We start from the raw sequence: 22946 nt of genomic DNA on the forward strand, positions 1-22946 counted from the left end.
GCCAGAAGCAGGATTTAAGGTCATTTCAACAGTCCAGAATGATGACTCTAGACCAGGAGATAACAATTCAGCGGGATAAACGCGAATGCCAGCACTTAGATTTAGTGAGACCGATGCGTGAGCAGAGCCGACAATCTGTGCGAAACAGCTCTAGGCTCTGGTACCTTCCTGGGTCGCTGCTCTGGAGCACGGTTCATCACCTACTGAAGGCGGACCTCACATGCCCCACAGCCCAGCAACGCCATTCCTAGGCACACACCTGAGACAAACCTACAGCAGCAGGATGTGTAAGGTGCACGTGGTATGTTCTTCATGGAAGCACAACCTGGAAACAAGCCACCCTTTTTAAGAGTCACACATGGATTTAAAAGATGGAGTGATGCTTTCAGAGAAATAAAGTAACAACAGGTCACAGTCCCCAGCTTGGTTCTCCCCATGTGCTAAAGACGCTATCAGATAAAATCCCCAAAGTAAAGTAATTGTTTTGCCTTTGTTTCCCAAATGCGTCAGGATGGTCTTCGAAGGAAACAACACACGCCTGAGATAATGCTGGTGAGAACTCAAGAAAAGTACTCAAGAATCAGAGGGACACAGGAAGATCCAATATAGACCTCAGCTCAGCCACTGTGTATATTAACTGTGGTTGGGGGTTGACGCTAGGAAGGCATGTAGAGAAATAGAGATAGAGATGCTAAATTAAACCATTTGGATTCTCCACAAAAATACCATTCTGAGGGTAGAGCAGAATTTAAGGATTCAAACATAGGTGCTCCAAACTTGAAATTTGATAGAGGGCTTATACCAGGAGCGCGCACACACACACACACACACACACACACACACGTGCAGGCTCATACAAAAAACTATCATTTTCAGGACTGAAGCACAAAAGTTCAGCCAGTGCACCCTAATTCATCAAAAGTCTCATTGCTTGGTTTTCTCTGCTGGAGATCCTTCTTAAAAAGTAAGGTAAACCTAAGACACGGACACCACGAAATTAATTAAATCAGCTTGACTTTTAAAACAATTAGCATCTGCAACACCACATTTACACTTTTATTTTATCACAGCAATTAAAATTCCAACTGAAAAATCAGTAGAGTTGGGGTGGGTTCTGCACAACTCCAAAATCTTAGATATTTTTCTGAGAACTAGAAGACAGAATTTTCTCTGAACTCTGTTCTCTGAAGACCTGAGCATAAATGAGAGCAGAAAGGCATTTTGTCCAGTAGCAAAAGAACATTACATACCTGTTTGTCATGCTGTGTTTATATTCCTTTTTATGTATTAAAAAAAAAATTGTCCTGCTCTAGACTGATCTTTCAACCTACAAGTTTCTGGAAAAATAACACACCAGTCAACACGCACATCTGAAGGCGGCTAATTCCGAATTTGACTCTCTTTTCTTGTGACCTAAGTCATCTTCTCATGATACCACTTGTGTTCACAAGCCTGAGTATTCCCAGGAAACTTTATTCTTCAAGCACCCTTTGTCACATGTCGCCATGCTCTGCTAACTGCCCTAATCACATCACCTGTGAATCTGACCCCAAGGGTGACAGGTGCAGCATGTTCCCCTCTCTCATCATCCCTATGAAAAATCAAATATGGAAATTTTACCGCCATAACGTAATACTGCCAAACATTTTAAATCGATACCTGAAAGAGAAGGTTTGTACCTTCTTTTTCTCCAAGATGGCTAAAGTATTCCTTAGTTGTATCTTTTATTTAAGTTTTGGATTTCACTTAAATCTCCACACATTTTGAAATAGCTCACCGAGCTCCACTCTCTGTGCTGTATGTCACTAGACGCCACTAGAGGTCACAACAAGGTCACTAGGCTATTCTCTGAAAACATCACACAGTATACAAATATACCTATTTCAGCATTTTAACATCGTCATCAGGAACTCTAGCCCCCATGACCTAATACATTCCAGCAAACAAGCCCTCTTCCTCACCTACAGGTGACCAACGAGTTCACACCAGGACTCTGGCCTGTCCTTTGAAATAGCTCTTGGTCCCTATGATGAAAGTGATGGAACTCTGATATATCAGAGCCATTTCCAAACCAACTAGTCACCCCCATGTCACTTGCAATGAAGAAAAAAAAAAAGTAAGGAAAAAAACCCAAGAGATTGTTCTTTAGAGAAAGTTATAGTTTAGTTCAAATTTGAGGAAAGCTTCCTTCTTGCCTAGTGAAATAGCACTTCCCGCACGGAGGATGGTTTAGACACAGGACCCGCCGGAGACCAGGGTCCAGACCTCGGGGGTGGCCGCCCCGCCCTGCCCTCTTACCTCCAGATGCTTTGACCTTGATGGTCATTAGTTCCTCAGAGACCTTGCCCTTCTTGATGGCTTGTGCGTTGAGAGGACATCCAGATAAGCTGTGAAAAGAGAAATCATACCGATATGTGAAACACATATTACTTCTTACAAAAATTAAAATTTTGTACTCGCTACTTCCTCTTTAAGTCTTTGCCTGCCTACTCATTACATTACAATCTGCAGTCTCTGTGCAGAAAGTAACAATATCTATTAAAACAAAAGCAAAAGGCCCTCAAATAAAGTGTTTTGTGTTTTTTTCTCAAATCAAAATACAAATAGCTACTGTTGATAATTATCACTGAATTAATTTTGTTAAAATGTTACTACTTTGCATTCATGTAAGGGCCTTTTTTTAGTAGTGGTTATTTTATTCACTGTAAATGTAAAACTGTATGTATACATTTTGCATAAGATTTGTTCCAGATTAGTCAGAAATGCCATGAATAATAAACCTAGCTCTTCCTGTCTTTATACACACTGTCATTTGATCTTTACAGAATGACTCAAATTGATACAAGCCCCCAATAATATCCCTCCCCCCCGCTTCATGGCAAATCCAGTTTGGGTAGGGGAAAGTTTCGAATTTATTCTTTAACTTGTAAACATCATTTTTCATTAAAGAATCTCCACCTGAAAGGAACAGAAAAGGCAGGGCTGTAGGTGTATTTAAGCAGCCTCACTGCCCACGCAGTGCGCTGCCCGGCAGGCTCTTTATACGCTTTTCCTGGAGATCCACACCCTTCACACCTGCGTCCTTCCTATAATGTCATCTGTTTTGTTTAAATTACACCAAAATGATAATGACAACATTGAACGATACTTGTTTCCTGTAGCACATGATGAGATGATTTCGTTGCTCTATGCAGCCATTAATTCTTTTGTCATTTGGTTATATTTTTGGAGATACCATTTTTAAATAGAATTAAAAATGATAATTAGCCATTGAAAATATTTTTTCCCAGAGAAATTTGTTTACAGTTCATGCATGAAACAATCATTTTCCATCCAAAGATTGGAACACTTGGCAGAGTGAAAGGAGAGTATTTCTGAAACAAAGCCCTTAATAAATGTTTGCAGAATGAATTTTTTTTAAGAATTTAAAATTGTTCTATATTAAGATTTTATGAAATAAAACAATAATAGATATGTAATACTACATATAAAAAGAAGGCTCTGTGGGTTGCCAAGGTTTGATAAATTATGAAATATTTTACACAGGAAAAGAAAATAATGGAAAAGCACAAACTGAACTTTGAACCTGACTTTTCTATTTTGGAAGCTGCTCACTAAAAAGAGTGGCCTTTATAAGCTACATTATCTTTTTTTTTTCCTGGAAAGTTTGGACAAGTCTGTCTTGTCTTCTGTCACATATTGTGTTCTGACAAATGGTTACAAACAGGAGTAATGGTTGGCTGGTAAACTGGATTTTAAAAGTCACCTGTGGGAGGTTTGTAACAAGATGGATGTTAATACTTCCCAAGAACTTCTGTCTCTCCCGTCAAGGGTCTGCACTGTTTAGACAACACAGGGTGAGCGTCCAGGGCGGACAGCCGTGTGGAATGCTAGTGAAACTCCACAACCATGTGCGTTAGAACCAAGTACAGTTAAGTGATGGGAGGGAGGCTTTGGTCTAAAAAAATGCCACTGGATGTTTCGTACCTCCCAATGTGGTTATATCTTCCGGGATATAAAACAAATCCTAAATTTAAGAAAACTGGGGCAAGAAAATATTTTTAATGTCCCTTTTCCTTCTGAGGATGCCACATCCTCCACAAGGCTCGGTCTTGCCGCTCAGGAAAACAGGGAGGTTGGCTGGGCGTCGCCTTTGGGGTTCAGGCTCCGTATCGTAAGGCAGGAGAAACATGCTTTATACGGCCTGGACCAAATTCACAATTCTATGAAGGAAGGGAAAGGCAATTTTTTTTTAAAAGATTTTTAAAAAATTGTTTTTCAAAATTTATTTATTTTTAAAATTTATTCATTTATATATATATTTTTGGCTGCATTGGGTCTTTCTTGCTGCACGCAGGCTTTCTCTAGTTGCAGTGAGTGGGGGCTACTCTTCGTTGCGGTGCGCAGGCTTCTCATTGCGGTGGCTTCTCTTGTTGCGGAGCACGAGCTCTAGGCACGGGGGCTTCAGTAACTGTGGCTCACGGGCTCAGTAGTTGTGGCTCGCGGGCTCTAGAGTGCAGGCTCAGTAGTTGTGGCGCACGGGCTTTGTTGCTCCGCGGCATGTGGGATCTTCCCGGACCAGGGCTCGAACCCGTGTCCCCTGCATTGGCAGGTGGAGTCTTAACCACTGCGCCACCAGGGAATCCGCAGGGGAAGGCAATTTAAAACTGTATCTTCATCTGCCCTGTTACAGTAAAACGGCAGGTGACAAATCTGTGTGGTGGACACCATTGTTTATAATATGTTAGGAAACCTCAATAAAATTACAGTTATGGCGTGGCACGAAACGAGTTCTATTAGTCACAGGACTTCTGGTTTTAAAGCTGCAGACATCCATAATGATGTGTATTTAACATAATACCATTTGTCTTCTCAGTTGCTATTCTTTCAAAGTGGAAGTCTGTAACATGAAGTCTTAAAGAAAGGTTTTAAAGTAATTAGTATGTAAACAAAATGCTGATGTAATGCACAGGTAATTGTTCTCAGCCATCCTCTAAGGTAAGTTTTGTAATTATTCCCATTTTGCTGAATCTTAAATGGGAAAAGTTACAGACCTTGCTTTAGAGGACGGCTGAGGAAAGTCTGCACGAGTGCCTCGTCGTCGGGAGGATCCAGGAAACACCAGGGATGGGCTGGCACCCAGCTCGGGAGAGGGGCTCTGGGGCCCCGATGCTGTGAGCTGTGCAGGAGGGGGGCAATCCCTGAACTTCCCTGTGCTCTGATTCTTCTGTCAACTGAGGGCCACCGCAGTCCCTGTAGCTTACAGGGTTTGTAAGGGTTTAAAGGGATAAGTCACGTGAGGAACTTAGAACAGGCTGTCTGCTGGGACAGAGCAGCCTGGAATAGCAGTTGGCCCTCGGCAGTGACGGGAAAGAGAACAGAACAAGTCAGGACGTCAGGGCTGAGAACAGGACAGATAAAGGTGTAACGTAGGTCAGTACGTGTGATCCCAGCATGTCATTCCTACTTTAATGAATTATCGCATAGCTACACATATATTCATATAATTGTACAAAAGGGAAAGGAAATAGTCTGTGCTGAACACCTACTCTGTACCAGGCAATAAGCCAGGTATTTTATTACCTTATTTGTTTAAATCCTACACATAGTAAAGAAAAGCATTCCACCCCGAAGAGAAAACCCCAGGTTACATTTGGGCTCTTAAATCCTTTGAGTAGCAAGAGTGAAAAACAGTGAAATCTGAATTATTCATCTGTCTAAATTCTTAACTGTTTTTCTTCTCCTAGAACATAGTATCTCTGCATTAATACTGCAGCCCATATTTTTGAACTCATAATTTTCTTTTCTTATTATGAAATAAATAGTATGTACACAGACACATACAACGTGTACTTGCAGTTGAAAGAATACCCTTGAGGGGCATACCTTGAATTTACCTTCAAACACAGAACGCGCTTTGAAGGTTCACCTGCCCCGTAGCAACAGCTGTCCCCTGTCCCGCAGAGACAGCCAGTAACTCCAACTGCAGATGAAAGATCACCTAGTTTTTTAAAACGTGATTTTGCTACACGTTTTTTCACTTTGTGGGACAGAATCCCACCACACGTAGCCCTCAGCGCTCTGTCCCACTCAACACCTGCTCCAAGTCCGCCTGCGGTGCCTTTGCATCCACACGGATCCGAGGCCCTGCAGGTGGAGCCACTCCTGTGCCCTGCGCTGCAGGGGCCAAGGTGGCGGGCAGGCGGTCTCCAGCCTGGCGCTGGGAAGCCGACCTCCTGGCACACGTCCGTCTCCATCTCCGGGTGCAGGAGAGCCTCTGGGACTGAGCCTGGACGCCTGGCGGCTGGACAGCAGGGCACCCTCACCAGCTCCCTTACATCTGAGGCATCAGCTTCCTGACATGGTTCTACCAATCCCTCTTCCACTTACAGCTCTGAGGGTCCCTGCAGCTCTACATCCTCACCAGGCCTGGCGTCATCACGTAAAACCACTCCAGGATTTTTCAAGAGAAATCTGTGTTCTAACTGAGGGATGCACTCGCCACAATCCAGCATTAATATTTCATTATCGATGTCAACATGGATATGACAGGGTCCACGGTGAGAAAGCACAGCTGCTGTGCAGCTACGAGGCTCACTTGACGTGTGACTGTCCTTCCTGGATGGGAAACGATGGTACAGACCCAGAAGAAAACAACGTGCACTGTTGTGAACGTGATCAGGCATCTGAGAACCGTCAAAAAATAAACCACCTGAAGAGATCAGGTTTCCTCCATAAGCAGGTGTAGCTCTTGGAAAACTTCATCTCCTGACACCGTCGGTGTGCACCTCGAAACCGGAACCAGCTTTGCTCTGCGGGCATCCTGCCCATAAGCAGAGCTTCAGGACTCGCAAAGCTTTGTTAGATCCTAAATCTGTATCGTGCGCCACAGCCCCACGACCAGAGACGTGTGCAGTGAACCTTCCAGCCCCGCTCCTTAGTTTGTATTTTGGCCGTGCCGCTTGGCCCGTGGGATCTTAGTTCCCTGACCAGGGATCGAAACTGCACCCTTGGCAGTGAAAGCGCGGGGTCCTAAGCACTGGACCGCCAGGGAATTCCGCCAGCTCCTCTCCTTGATGGAGAATGTGGACAAAAGCCTGGTTTAAGATCAGTGCTCCTGACAAAGAGCCTGGTTGACATACATGCCGCTCGATGATGAAGGAGCTGAGTCCTTGTGAAGCTAAAAGAGTTTTCTCAATCTCTCTTGTCCTCCGTGTACTTAGTAATCGCTGTGTCCTTTCTTTCTGGCCGCTGGGATGACTCACAGCTTCCCAGCTGCAACATAACTACCATCTGGCCTGAGATGGAGCCGGGTGGCGAGCAGAAGGGCATGACGTAAACACGTAAAGTGAACGTTCACGACCACACGACAGAAGGGAGGAGCTATCGCCACTTGGGACTGAAGTGAACCACTGACAGAACCATTAAAAACAGCAGCACAAGCAATATTTTAGAATTAAAAAACCACAAGCACGGTTTCACAAGTGGTGGAAAATCGTGCAGTGAATTTCAGAAATAGAGAAAATAACATCTTCCATCCTTCAAACTGGTCCAATATCTAACTGGCAAGACTCATTACTATGAGTGCTATGATTAATGACCTTGAGGGGGTCTCTCCCCCCGCCCCGGACAATCCAGGTAACAAACAATCACAGCAACCACACATTAAGAAGCAAAGCGGGGCCTCCCTGGTGGCGCAGTGGTTGGGAGTCCGCCTGCCGATGCAGGGGACACGGGTTCGTGCCCCGGTCCGGGAAGATCCCACATGCCACGGAGCGGCTGGGCCCGTGAGCCATGGCCGCTGAGCCTGCGCGTCCAGAGCCTGTGCTCCGCAACGGGAGAGGCCACGACAGTGAGAGGCCTGCGTACTGCAAAAAAAAAAAAAAAAAAGAAGCAAAGCTTACCTCCTGTGGGTGACAAACACGTTGTTCACGTGGCCCAGCCCATTGCAGCCGGGCAGCGGGCAGTGGGGAAGTTCCTGTTTGTTCAGCTTCCAGGAGAGGGGGGCCCCATTGAGAGGGTTCTCCTTCTGTCTCTTGGCGGCCAGGGGACAGCCAGAAGCCGTGCGGTGGGATGTGTATTTACCTGATATGTGACCTTGGCCGTCACACCCGATCACAGGGCATCTGGAGAGACACAGACAGTCGTTAGCAGCTGGGAGAGACGAGATAAGCCAGGTGACTTACTGAGGCGAGGCACTGATGCGAGCGAAGGAGGAGGTGGCGGTGAGAGCAGACCACACGGGGGGCACGTGGGGAAATGACAGCGTCTACCAGATGTCTTCCAACCAGGGAGACAGCAGTGCTGGCAGCAGGGATGGCCCTCAGGCTCCCAGCTAAGCAACCGTCATGCATTATCTCACGTGAGCCTCACTGCTCACCTGGTGGGCAGAGACGCTGTTACCCCACTTTAGAGGGGCGGAGAATGACTTCTAGAGCTCAGGGGACTTGCCACCAGTTTAGAAGGAGTGGAGTCAAGTGTGTGGCCACACTTCTCAGCTCCAGAAACAGCCAGGGAAGCCCTTGGTTACAGGTTACGTTGCCTCCAAACAAAGACCAAGGGTCTAACGTGTCAACTGGCGCTCCCTCATCACAGTCCCTGGCTCAGAGAACGGGAGTTCTGATTTCCAAATGTCTAAATATTGCACGTTGTCGAGCAAGCCTCTGTACATTTCTGCACCTGTATCTGCATCTGTCACCCAAGACCTGAAGCATGTATCTCAGAGGAGGGAGTTCGCTTTAGATAAAATTGCGCCTTAAGTTTCAGGGGAGCCCGCAGCCATGTGTGTCACACCAGGGCACGTCCACGAGGCTGCTTTCCTTTAAAACCGCTGGGCAAGGACCAAGTCCTGCTTTCCTTTGCACCATCGGAGACCCGTGTGAGCACCACTGGGGAGGGCGAGGTGTTCTGCAGCCTCCGAGCTCCCATGCTGCTCCCAGGGCCTCGTGATGAGCAAGACACGCAGTTGCCTCCCAACCGAAGTCCCCCCGTTTGTCCCACAAGTGGCCTCTGCCCTGATGCCGCCGCCTCAGCTGTCACACTTACTTGAGTTCAGGGTCTTCTTTTTCTTCCTTCGTAGGGGTCACCTTGACACCACCTTTCCTGGCACGAGGGCAGCCGGACAGGCTGAAATACGGACCCAACAAAGAACAAAACAGAAGCATGTGATCTCACGGGCGCGGCTGCCACCGCCCTGACTTCCATCTCGGGCATGGGGTCAGTCTTACCTTCGGTGGGAGGCATAGTTTCCGGTCACGTGCCCCGAACCGTCACAGCCTGGAGTGGGACACCTGGAAGACACGAGAGCGGAGCTGGGGCCGCGTAGGAGTGGTAGGGGGTCACAACAAATCACACAGAGACAAGCAGTCAAACAGAATGAGCTGATTTGTGGGACTCTTTGCTTGTACAGAACTGGTTTTTGGCTAAGAATCCTTTTTTAAAAAAATAAATTTATTTTTAATTTATTTATTTTTGACTGTGTTGGATCTTCGTTGCTGCACGTGGGCTTTCTCTAGTTGTGGCGAGCGGGGTCTACTCTTCATTGCGGTGCGCGGGCTTCTCATTGCAGTGGCTTCTCTTGTTGCGGAGCACGGGCTCTAGGTGCACGGGCTTCAGTAGTTGCGGCACGTGGGCTCAGTAGTTGTGGCTCGCAGGCTCTAGTGGGCAGGCTCAGTAGTTGTGGCACACGGGCTTAGTTGCTCCGCGGCATGTAGGATCTTCCTGGACCAGGGCTCGAACCCGTGTCCCCTGCATTGGCAGGCGGATTCTTTTTTTTTTTTTTTTTTTTGCTGTACGCGGGCCTCTCACTGTTGTGGCCTCTCCTGTTGCAGAGCACAGGCTCTGGACGCGCAGGCTCAGCAGCCATGGCACACGGGCCTAGCCGCTCCACGGCATGTGGGATCTTCCCGGACCGGGCCACGAACCCGTGTCCCCTGCATCGGCAGGCGGACTCTCAACCACTGCGCCACCAGGGAAGCCCTAAGTATCCATTTTTAAAGGAAATATTAAGATGTGTTAACTACTGTCCAATGCTTGGAAGACACCGTATTCATTGTAACCCTCCATTCTTTTTTCCTTCTTTTTAAGCCTTATATTTTTAATTGAAGTGTAGTTGATTTCCAATGTTGTGTTAGTTTCAGGTGTACAGCAGAGTGATTCAGTTATATATATATATATATATATATATATATACATAAAATTTTTCCGATTCTTTTCCCTTATGGGTTATTACAAGTCTCGAGTATAGTTCCCTGTGCTACACAATAGGTCCCTGTTGTTAAACCTTATTTTGGAAGGAATCTGAAATTCAACCCACAACTTACTGCTGGGCTTCTGTCTACATCATGCAAAGTTCTTATCTTTTGCTTAAGAAAAAAGAGTTTCCAAATTGTTTCTGTGTGTAATTTATTTCCTTTGATTTGCTCCAACACCATGATAATCCCTTACATTCAGATGGACAACAGTGGTGGATGGGACAACCGACACCTGGTGGATTAATGCACCTGCCAAAGAACCTAGGACACTTGCACCTGCCTGTTCTGCCTCAGGGTCCACCTTAAGAAGTCTTGTGGAAACTCTACCAATAACTCTGACTGACAGTCAACCGTTAAATTTGGAGTCAGGGGAGTGAAGGTGGAAGGAGATTCCAATTTTACTTAGAATGCTAATTAGGAACAGGGTTTAAAATACACTTGAATGCAAAAATATACAGAGATCTCACTCTTTTGTTGCCTTAAAAAATGCCAGATACTAATACAAATGTAGAGGTGGGCTTCCCCGGTGGCACAGTGGTTAAGAGTCTGCCTGCCAATGCAGGGGACACGGGTTCGATCCCTGGTCTGGGAAAATCCCACATGCCGTGGGGCAACTAAGCCCGTGTGCCACAACTACTGAGCCTGTGCTCTAGAGCCCGTGAGCCACAACTACTGAGGCAGCGAGCCACAACTACTGAGGTGGCGAGCTACAACTACTGAGTCTGCACTCTAGAGCCCATAAGCCACAACTACTGAGCCCGCACGCCACAACTACTGAAGGCTGCGTGCCTAGAGCCCGTGCTCTGCAATGAGAGGCCACCGCGATGAGAAGCCCACGCACCGCAACGAAGGATAGCCCCCACTCGCCGCAACTAGAGAAAGCTCACACGCAGCAACAAAGACCCAACACAACCAAAAGTAAAAAAGTATAAATAAAATAAATAAATAAATTTATAAAAAAATAAAACGCAGAGGCTGTCGTAAAATGTTTGCTTTCCCGAAAGTTCTTGTAGACAAGGTCATTGTTATTATTTCACTTGTATGCCCACCCGGGTTCAGATTTCTACTCAAACAAGAGTTTGAGAAAGATAATAATCCAAAGAAGAATGTGAACATTATTCCTTTCCTTAAACTCTAACCCACTGAACTTTCACAGAAATTCTTCTATATTCAATCTTGAGGCGGAACATAGGGAGTGAATGCTTTTCTCGAAGGAAATATGCAACCTGCATATGTCTCCTCGAGCTAACCAGAGAACCCTGCAATGATTCTCTAATCAAACATTTAGAGATTTAATACATATTCTATACTGAAGAAAGGCTCAGATGCTATTAATATTCTTAGTAAAATAGTGGTTTACTAGCACATTGCAATTCTGGAAAAGTCTATGCCAAAAAAACCTTGTTTTGAAATTCTCCCTGAATATCCAAACAAGAGGTCAATGAAATGTCCCCTTTTCTTTCTGTACAGAAAAAACCACAAAGATGTTACTTATTAGGTGACTGTATAAAGCAGGTAAGTACTGAACATTGCTATAGAACCACTCAATCCACATGTTTTCAATGTATTATCAACATTTTCTTCTAGAAATAATGTTTAGAGAAAATACTTAGGAGAATTGATAGCTATTTTTAAGATACGGCAATATAGAAGTTCAGAGCAATTGAGTAAGACTGAGTGAGTATGCCCAGCCCTTCTCTCCTTTCAATCTGCTAATAAGTCTCCACTTCACGTCCTGCCATTTCAATCTAGAAAAATGGTAGCCAAGAAAATGATTCCTAGAACCTACACTGACACAATCAATTGTACACTCACTTTGTATATTTTAGAGTTGTCCTTACTATTCATGGTACTAAAATTCTGAATTTTTATACCTGTTTAATATCACATCTTGTTTCATAAACGTTTTCCAGATAATTTTTAGATAAATTTTAAACAAGTTAAAAAATGGAAATACTAGCAAAATATTAAAAAGATATATTCTCTGAAATTTTACCTGTAATTTAGACACCAAGTGTTAATTCTACTATTTACACAAATATTACTTTATCACTAGACTTAGTAACACTGGTTTTTCCTAAAATATTATGTGCAAATGCATTTTTCTAATTTTGATTAATGTTATTCTTCATCTTTTCTAAATGTATGCCTTATATTTTTAAAGGGTAAATAGTGGATTATAACTTTTTATTAGTCTACAAGTATTATAACAACACATGAAAATAACAAGTGAGAAGTTTGGGATAACAGAAGATAATAGTAGGAAAAATCAAATCAATCAACGAAAGTTAATATACGTGTGACTTTGAGATCCTGTAGACAAGGTGAAAATGAGCCAGAATTGTATGTTGCCCCCAAAAGTGAAAGGCTGTCGTATAATTCAAAATGCCCACAAGGTAAAGTACTGTGCAGTTTTCCTAAAGTCAGATGATGAAAATGCTGGCCGTACCCTCCTAGGTCTGATTAGTATACACATTCTGAAGGTAACAGAGAAAAGGTGTCGTAGGTGTTCAACATCATTGCTTTTAACATTTTTTTTTTTTTTTTCTGTACGCGGGCCTCTCACTGTTGTGGCCTCTCCCGTTGCGGAGCACAGGCTCCGGACACGCAGGCTCAGTGGCCATGGCTCACGGGCCCAGCCGCTCCGCGGCATGTGGGATCTTCCCGGACCGGGGCTCGAACCTGCATTCCCTGCATCGGCAGGCAGACTCCCAACCGCTGTGCCACCAGGGAAGGCCAACACCATTGCTTTTAAAAACATTGTAAAATACAAACCTTCCAAGTCCAGCTAATTAACTAAACTAAATTCCAGCGATTTGGTTTTAGCTGTTTGAGCTTTTGGTGAGAGAGCTCGTGGTCGTAATTTACTCAGGTGTCGTCTGCCCCTGGTTAGGGCCACCCTGGCCAGACACTTACTTGAGTTCCTGAGAATTGGCCGCCATGAGGGATTTCAGAGTCTTATCTGCCAAAGGACATCCAGAAACACTGAAGAGGGAGGAGAAAGCAAAAACAGAGACACACGCGCTGACACACGCAGGCCCGACTTGGGGGCAGCCTGAGCTGGTGAACACATGTTCAATCCACCGACGGGGTTTGGGACAAAGTCTGAACCCGGCTTTGCTGCTCTAGTGAGTCCGGGCTTTGGGCACCTTGACTACTTGTCACAGACTCTGGTTTGCTATTTACCAAACCAGGGGCTTTAGCCCAGCGAGACCCCCGGCTCCAGTGATGACTGACCCAGAGAACCCTCCCTCTGCATCCCGAGGGATGGTGCTCAGAAGTTAAGGCCCTGTCCAGAGGGACAGCGAATCACATGGGTGACACAGGTGGGAGGAAGGGCCGAGCACAGCCTCTGCACTACTGTCCCTCAAACCCTTTACTGAAGCCTTCCACAGCGTAAAAGGTCAGTTCAGGTCACTGCTGTCCTCCCTGGGTTTCACTTGAGCCCTAAAGCTAGACAATACCCGAGCCTGACATGAACTCTAACTTCTGGCTGTAGCCTGGATCATAGGATCAGAAAACCGTTACTGACCAGGGAAGTACACTTTCTTTACAATATCAGTAAAAAGACTGAAGACTTAGCTTTATTTCTGAAAAACGAAACGAACCAAAACCCCAACTAACTCAGTCTCCAACTCCTGATCGAGATAATATCTTTCTAGAGAGGGTGAGGGTGAGTCCTTACGGAGGACAGATGCGGAACGCCTAAGTGAGAGGGTGGGGAGCTACCTGCGATGAGATGCATAGTTGCCTGTGACGTGCCCGCTCCCGTCGCATCCTGGCGTTGGACAGCTGGGTCAATAAAAACATAGAATCAGGGTCAGGTGCCTTCACGGATGCACTTGCTCTGACTGGGTATGAGGTAGCTTCTCTTTTCAAGACCAGTTAACACATATGGGACGTGAAGAAGCTAATGAACTAAAGATGTAGATTATATAAGGACCAGCAGACGAGACAAGAGGGAACTGCCATGATCCTGAGTTATTAGTTTCCAGGATCACATCAGCTCTCTGATTCAGACGATGGAGGACAGTGATGCTAAAATACGTGTCCTGGCAATGGATGTGAGTCAATCGACAGTCAGTGGTGTTCTATTTCTTTGAAAATATGAGTTATAAAACATAAATATAAAAAACCCATGCTTCACCGTGATAGCAGCTCTTAGGTACCAATTATATCACAGATGTCAGAAAGAAATTTTTGTGACTTTTTTTAAAGAAAAAGATAACATAGTAACTTCATAAGCATGTTAGAAAACACCTGAAAAAGAAGATCTTTGAGAATACTACATATGGCTAAAATGTAAACTGACATTTTAGATGGGACAGCTGCTGATAGTACAGAAATAGTTACGAAGTTTAGTTAAGAAAGCCTGTGATCAGTTTCATCCAAAGTTTTGAACCCAGCAAAGACGATGAGGAATTAACCACCTAAGCGGTAGGCTCTCCGGGCTGCCTGCCCAGGACCGGAGTCTGTCCCGGGCACTTCATTTATCTCAGAAGCCGGTCACGTTCTGCGCATCTTATGTGTGTTTTAAAAATAATGCAAGTGGATAGTTATCCTGAGCAGTTTTGCTGCCAGAGTTAACAGATTCCTTGGTTTTGGAGCCCTTTATTTCCCTCTGACGCTGCTTGAAAGTCGCTGGTGTGAGGTAAGCAGATTGACCCCAGCCCACTCGGTGGTCTTTGTGTCAATAATCAGGGACATCAGCTACGTCACTCGTGCTTTCTGATGTTTTCGGCACCCTGCCTAACGTGAAGGCTCACCCACGCGTGGAACGCAGACTCTGCCTCTTTAAAGGGGCATTTGGGGATAGACTGATGACATCCAAGATTTCTGAAACGTCACCTTCTCAGTATTTCTTTTCCCTGTGAGCTACTTTCCAATCATTCTCAGGTACTCTAAAGAAACCGTAAGAGTTAGAACGTCTTCATCTCTCAGAGAGATGCTTGATTTCCGGAGCTGGATCCGAGCTGAACCAGCCAGCTCTTTGCCCACCACTTTCCTAGATGCAACATCAGAAAGGAAAATGCGGAAGCTACAAATATATGTAAACAAGTAAAGAAAAAAAGAATAACGACTAACACCTGAGCTGAGTTATCTTGCAAGTGCCACTCACCCGCTAAACAGAGAAAAAAATCTTTTCTGATAATTACACAGCTGGAATATTCAGAGCGCGAGAGATGGGTCACAGTGCCCTGCGAATTCCTACTTTGGAAATACATCGCCACCTGGTGTGCCAAAATAGCTTTGCATTTATTTTATTTTACTTTAACTTTTATTTCTATTTTTAAATTATGCCTATTAACACTGCCAGGAGAGGCAAAGTGCCAATGATTTTATAAACCAGACAGTTATAAATTACTTAGGAAGTATAATGATAAAGTGTGCACTTAAATAGTGGCTATTTTGTTTCAGCTTTGTGGTATAAAGAGGTCAAGGAATAAAGCCAAGATTGAAGGGGGCGAGGTGGTGGGAAAAGGTCCTGTTTTGGATCCTGACGGCTGGTTTAATTTACAGATCTTCAATGAGAAATCTTGTACAATAACATGTGCAGATCCCAGTTGGGTGATGTATTCTGGGAAGATTTGCAAATGAGAGTATCACAACTTACAGAAAGGAAACTAGCTAGTTCCCTCAGTAAGCGGTGCTCAAACTCTAAGCAAATTCATGTTGATCAATGACATCAAAAAGTCCTATTTTAGCGGAACAGTTTCTGGTAAGCAATTAAGGTGCATTTATCTCTTAGAAACATAAAACAAAGCATAATAAGGACAGGGTGAAACTGTAAAGCAGTGAGACATTTACAGAACCGGTGTGTGCCACAGGTGTGTAGAAGTACGTGGTACCCACCCAAGCGCTCCCCTGTTCCGAAAGGAGCGGAAAACCACGAGGCCCCTAGAGAGTCAATTTCCTAGGAATTCGTGATTATATTCCAAAAATTGTTCACCATCTTTTTGGAGCCCTTTCTCTCTGCACCCATGAGAAGTGCCCATTACAAAATGATCACACTTTATTTTTCTGTCTAAAATGTGATGCAGGTTAATTATCAGTTCTTTACATTTCATTTAGCTTGGAATGACTGGAAATTTCCAAAATCTACCTTCAAAGGATAAACATTAGCCCTTTTGGAAGATATCTGAGATAATATGCAGACACAAAACGCATCCAAAGATTTTAGAAACTCGACTCGCAGGCCCGTGGCAGCCTTGACACGGCTGCGCCACGGCACCTCCCGGAGGGCACTGTGCTTGGGGACGTGCAGCTCTGGTACGTGGGCCCTACATCACCAGGAAATGTAAACCTCCTAAGAGAGCATCATGCTCGAGGCAGCAATGTCTGCCCACGAAATCCTTAAGGAATGCAGCATAACCAATTATTTAAAAATCACTTGACCATAAAAAGAAATGAAATTGAGTTATCTGTAGTGAGGTGGATGGACCTAGCGGCTGTCAGACAGAGTGAAGTAAGTCAGAAAGAGAAAAACAAATACCATATGCTAACACATATACGGAATCTAAAAAAAAAAAGGTCATGAAGAACCTAGGGGCAGGACAGGAATAAAGATGCAGACATAGAGAATGGACTTGAGGACACAGGGAGGGGTAAGGGGAAGCTGGGACGAAGTGAGAGAGTGGCATGGACATATATACACTACCACATGTAAAATAGATGGCTAGTGGGAAGCAGCCACATAGCACAGGGAGATCAGCTCGGTGCTTTGTGACCACCTAGAGGGTTGGGATAGGGAGGGTGGGAGGGAGATGCAAGAGGGAGGGGATATGGGGATGTATGTATACATATAGCTGATTCATTTTGTTACACAGCAGAAACTAACGCACCATTGTAAAGCAATTACACTCCAGTAAAGATGTTAAAACAAAATCACTTGAGTGTGGACAGGACAGACTGATGCTGGACTGGGGTCTTCTGATCGACAGCTTGTGTGTGCAGGGCCTGTGCAGCGTCTGAGGTGTGTCCCTGTCACCGAGGAAACGAGCGGCAGTGCAGTGGTACCAGGGGCCCGCGCGGGGATGTGGAAGAAGCAACCTCAGTGGCTGGAACAGGCTGCCCTCCTGGGAAAGGGGGCGGGAGCAGTGGGGCTGGGAAGGGGGGACCACAGCAGCCGGGAAGGCCTCTCGATGGGTGACACGTGGAGGAAGAGCTGAGGGAGGGGAGGACGGGGAGGGGAGGACGGCCCCGCAGAGATTGGTGAGCAGAGCATTCTACTCAGGACAGGGTGCTTAATCTATTGTATTAGAAAAACGTAAACGTACTTTTCTGCTGGGGGATTCAGAAGAGAGGGTACAGATGCCAGTGCCTAAGTGCAAGGGTCCCTCTTTGCTAGAACTCTCATTAGCTGGCAGCTTTAACTGTATTGGGTGAGAATACACATGAACGTTTAATCACTTTCCTGTGGAAAAGATTTTCTTGCATGTCACTCACTCACTCCCGGCAAACACCCCCCCCGGGACTACACTATCTGCTGAGGATATAAATGTCCCAAAGCCACGGTTCCCGCCTTGCCTTTGCCTGAAAGCCCCTCCCCTCCCTGTGCCCTCTCTCCCTCCCTCAACGTCCACCCTGATGTCTCCATGTCCCCCGCACGGTGGTGACCGGAAGACGAGGAGAAGGCGGTCAGGATGGCCTGTGTGCTGGCGATGGCCCGGGCGAACTCACACCCGTAAGCGAGCCGTGTGCGCCGCACTCTGACCTCCAATGGCCCCCGGCCAGAGATCTTCGGGGTGAAAAAGGAATAAGGGTGTGCGTGCTGGCCACAGTCCTAGTTAACATCCCTGTGTCATTTGGCGGCACGTCCCTCGCACCCCAGCTCTGCCCCCGCCCCCCGCTCCCGCCACGCGTCCCCCCGCTGGCTGGCCTCGCTTATCCCCAAGGCCCGCTCTCCTGGGGTTTGCCCTGCCTTCTCTGCTTTAACCTCTTTGAACTTGCTGTGGCATCTGAGACCATCCAAGGCCCAGGTGGGAGTTTTCTGAGCTCTCAGCTCCCATGACCATCACTTGCCTCCCCCTTGGCCCCAGGTCTTTGCTCTCTGTGGGCTTCTTTTTCCCTGTCGGGTCCCAGCAGGATGCGTGCCCTCGGATTCTGGGCCGGGCACTCTGTCCTCTTCCTCTTATACATCTTCCCTGGAGGCCCCATCTCCCAGGCCGCAGCTCACGATCTCACGTCTGCATCTCTAGCCAACATTTCAGGTGATCTTCCTGACGCCAGACGGTCCCCACGCGTACCCGGCCCCTGAAGAATTCTGCACACTGCTCTTCCTAAGATACCCCAACCCTAGTGCACTTTTCTGCCCAAACACCCTGTGGCTTGTTCATGGGAAACCTGGCCATCTTCTCAGGGCCCTCGCCCTGCTCGCTCTCTCGCTCTCTCGCTCGCTCGCTCTCTCTCTCTCTCTCTCTCTCTCTCTCTCTCTCTCTCTCTCCCTCTCCCTCTCCAGGTCACCTGGTCCTGGGGCTCAGCTTGGGCCCTTCTGCTCCGGACGGCCGGGCCTGTCTCAGAACCCACTGCAGCTCGACTAGTATTTCCTGCCCTGTGCTTTCAACTTCTGAGTCACAGAAGCCCTTGAGAATGTGACGAAAACCATGAACCCCCTTCCCAATAACACTCTGCAGTTAAGCTTTATGAGTCTGTAGGCTCCCTGAAGCTCTGCCTTGGATCCTCTGAGGCCAGCGGCTGTTAGATTAAGATCTGCTGATCAGAACATAAACATTTCTAATTGTTTTACATGTTTTGTTTTTCAGTCGATTAGACTTTTAATTCTCTTAGCATGAGATCATGTCAGGTACATTTTTTTCATAATCCTTAGTTCTGAGTATAGGTCTAGATATATACAGAACATTTAACTACCAACGGGTTGAAATTGCCCTAAAACATCTGCAAAGTCAGCTCCGTAAGCCAAGGCGTTATTTGTTACTCAAGGTTTGGAACTGGAGTCTCCGTTCTAGAACCACAGAGTAAGCCACTCCAGATGACTTACGTGATTAGTTCTTTCTTGAGATCTCTTGCGTGGAGCTTGGGTTTAGGGCTTGGTATGGAGGCCTCTCCAGGGAACTTCTTTTCCTCTAAATTTTCTAGAGAGCTCACTGGGTCTTTCTGAAAACAAAAATAATACAGAAGCACACAAGGCATTAGGAAACCCTGGAAAGACAACTGTATTTGAAGTCATTGGGGTCAAATTTGAGTTTTGGCTTAAAGACCTAGATGACATCCCTCATCGGATTTGTACACAAAATAAATAAGATAATGAGTATAAGGGTAGATCTGGACCGCTATGGACATCTATGCTCGGTGAAGAATGAGAAATTGTAACTCACAGGCACACCTTTAGAAAGTTTGCATTTTGGCAAATATAACTACAGAGGTATTTCTTGAGCTATGTAAATAAGTTAATATTTTAATATATTTTAAGTTTTACAGTATAGCAAACATTTCGTAGAGAACGTAGGAACCGTTCTTTATGCACACAGCAGTCATTGGTAAAACAAAAGAAACACTGCAAAAAATGAATCACACATATTTTCAAACAGAGAAGGAGGAAGTAAATTTAGGCTAGGAGAATGTCCTTTCTTTTCTTTTTTTTTTTTTGTGGCAATACGTGGGCCTCTCACTGTTGTGGCCTCTCCCGTTGCGGACACAGGCTCCGGACGCGCAGGCTCAGCGGCCATGGCTCACGGGCCCAGCCGCTCCACGGCATGTGGGATCTTCCCGGACCGGGACACGAACCCGCGTCCCCTGCATCGGCAGGTGGACTCTCAACCACTGCGCCACCAGGGAAGCCCACAATGTCCTTTGTGATAAGCAGATAATTAAGATTTAAATTGTTTGTTTAAATATGTAATCACCGAGTCCACAATATCTACGCAACATTTAGTTTGATTTTTCTGGATAATTGCTTTTCGTCTCACATCACTTCCTGTTTTCCTTAAACTACCTCTTTTGCTAAGTTGGCGTTTTGTAATGGTTTTACTCATTGGATGGAATCTCTTGTTGGGTTATCACTAATTTTCATGGCCTTATTTTAAGCTTGGGACCGATCCTGATTTCATAAGGAAATCTCACTGATCCTTTCAAATCATTTATTTACCATCTGATATATTATCTTACAGAAAACTAATGACGGTTTTATTCAGTCACATAATTAGCTTACTTTTATCATTAAGTTTATATCCAGTAAATATAATACGTTCTGGATTTAATATTAAAATCAGATTAACTAATATAAAAACACTGTCTCCTAAATCTCAAAAGTACTGATCCATTTAAGGTGAGAAAACAATTTTGAGTTATTCAAGATAAATCTCATTTAAATCAAATGAATATGAAATTGCAAAAGGGCAAATACAATTTTAATAATCCTGAGTCTACACCCCAAATCAGTGGAAAAACAAAATCCCTGGATTTTCCCAAACAAAGAAAAACTCTAAGCCTTCATCTCAGTCATAAAGGCAAATGCAATCTCTTTCATTAATTACTTGGATAACAGTTCAATCAATTATTTTACATAGGACCACACAGTGGTAAATACGTTTACACGACCTCAAGTAACATTATCTTCAGACCAAATTAATAAAACCTGGTTTGGTCTAGTTTCTTCTTTCATATTATTTTTAATACTGAGTATTCCATTTTATATTATTGATTAACGTTTGAAAATAGTAGCAGATAATAATACACCCCTGAAAAATAAAGAGAAATAGGTGTTTGACGATAGTTGTCTACTAAGGTAGAAGAGAAGGGCTATTTTAATGCTGCTTCCGTGGAATCTATAGAAAAGAAGTGAATTACGCGTATCCTTTTCACGTTTCACAGCGTTAATGCCTAAGGCGAAGCATTAGCACTACCTTCCGTTTCATGTGGAGCTACCTGGATTCAGCCCGGTGGTGTTTTCCACTATAATTTACAAACGACTTGGCCTTTTGAAAGTCGACACAAATGATAAATCCAATTTTGTCTCAGTGTGGAGCAGCTTTTGTTTTTCTGTTCAGATGCTGAATTTTTCACAAAAATGGCATAAAGTGAAAAAGAGCTATTCTATTATTTTCTTTGCGATGAACGAGAGCAAAGTATCTCTAAGGAGGCATGTACAGATGAACACATAAAGGTCATTAGCTGTTGTTTGTTGAATCTGCACATTATGGAAGACAAGGGAATAAGGGATTTTGAAAGAAATGATCAACTATGGAAGTGTAACTTATTTGACTCAAATGCATTCAAAATTAATGCTTGCAGAATATATGGTATTTAACTTAGCACAGTAGTATGTGCTGATGTTTCAGTAGGATAATTTTGTTGGATATGACCTTTTAAATATTTTGTAACTTCTTTTAAAAACTATGGACTCTTGGGTATGTGACTGCATTATGAAATAGTTGTCTTTTTCCCTTTTTTTTTTTTTTGCTCAGCATTCTACCTCTAGAAGCTCGCAGAGAGCATAGGTATTAAAATACAGGTGACCGTCACTATAAGAATGCTTAATTTTGTTACAGAAGCACTGTATATTGGATAAACTCCTAAAAAGCACACCATAAAAATATGCCAACATCATCTGTCAGAATTTTTTCAACATTTAAAGTATCATTTTGAAAATAATAAATTTATATTGGGGAGACATAAAGAGAAAACGTGGCATACATATATGTGTGTGTTTAGACAGTATATGGGTGCAATGAAATTCCTTTAATGTACAGACAGAAGTTTACATAGATTTCAGTAAAGACCAGAACATAATGGGAACATGAATAACAGATAATAGCATCTGGCACTTTTAACATTTGAAGCCCTGAAATCTTTGGAGAACTGACAGTTGAATGCAACTGACAGCCTAGTTATTTCTCAGCGCTTTCCTTTTGAGATAATTTGAGGTTTTTCCAGATTCAGGATTTTGCTTTTAGAGGGCATCTGGACAGGCTATTTCACTGAGAGAGACAGACAATATTTTCTGAAAATTACCACCAAAATGAGGCAACTGTTGTGCATATGAACTAGATAACAATGAATTGGAAATAATCGCCCAGTGTCTGGTCGTGGCAACGGGTGTGAGTCTCGTGTGGGATGTGCGGGGCTGGGGAGGTGGGAACAGTCCACGTTCACAGAGCACCACTGGGGCCCCGAGCTGCGTCTCTGCGGAGCTCACGGGAAGGACAGCCAGGACCATCTGTCCCTGGTTTGTGTGGTCACGTGGAGTCACGTCCTGTAACCGGGCTCAGGGGCTCTGGTCCTGCCATCCTAAGAAGCACCGAAACCACTGTGGTCTCCAGCACACACCTGGCCAGGTACCACTGCTTCATTATTCTCTTTCTCCTTTCCTTCCTGCTTTGTCTCAATATTTCCTAGCTGTCTCCATTTCCCTGTGTACTTTTTTCTTCTCCTTTTCTCCATTTTCTCCCTCTCCCTTTTCTTCATTTTAGGGAAGCCCAGGCCCATTACTTATTTTCTATGTGACCAAAGAACAACAACTTTACCCCGGCAGGCCTCAATTTTCTCCTCTAGAAACTTTGATAATAATCCTGCCTTTCAGAACTGTTAGGATAATGAGCTGCTGTTTATAAAGATCTTTAATCTTTATTCTTACTCAACATGGCCTCCCTCTGCTACCTTCCCAACGACGACATTGAATACAATCTACTTTTTCAAAATAATAACTATCGCGTATCACATTTTTCATTTAGGGAT

General features: G+C 44.7%; 1 protein-coding gene across 1 annotated transcript in view; it reads right to left on the reverse strand.

Moving 5' to 3' along the window:
• Positions 1–22946, reverse strand: part of ST18 (ST18 C2H2C-type zinc finger transcription factor) — a 64687-nt gene that overhangs the window by 6058 nt on the left and 35683 nt on the right. Inside the window, exons 10-16 of the mRNA XM_033843267.1 lie at positions 19252–19367; positions 13983–14045; positions 13170–13238; positions 9228–9290; positions 9046–9126; positions 7905–8126; positions 2299–2387 (exon numbers count right to left, since the gene is read on the reverse strand). Of these exons, the coding sequence (XP_033699158.1) occupies positions 2299–2387; positions 7905–8126; positions 9046–9126; positions 9228–9290; positions 13170–13238; positions 13983–14045; positions 19252–19367 (703 nt within the window). The remainder of the gene's footprint in view (positions 1–2298; positions 2388–7904; positions 8127–9045; positions 9127–9227; positions 9291–13169; positions 13239–13982; positions 14046–19251; positions 19368–22946) is intronic.

The sequence above is a fragment of the Tursiops truncatus genome, chromosome 17 (genome assembly GCF_011762595.2).
Source record: "Tursiops truncatus isolate mTurTru1 chromosome 17, mTurTru1.mat.Y, whole genome shotgun sequence".
In the NCBI taxonomy this organism is placed as follows: Eukaryota; Metazoa; Chordata; class Mammalia; order Artiodactyla; family Delphinidae; genus Tursiops; species Tursiops truncatus.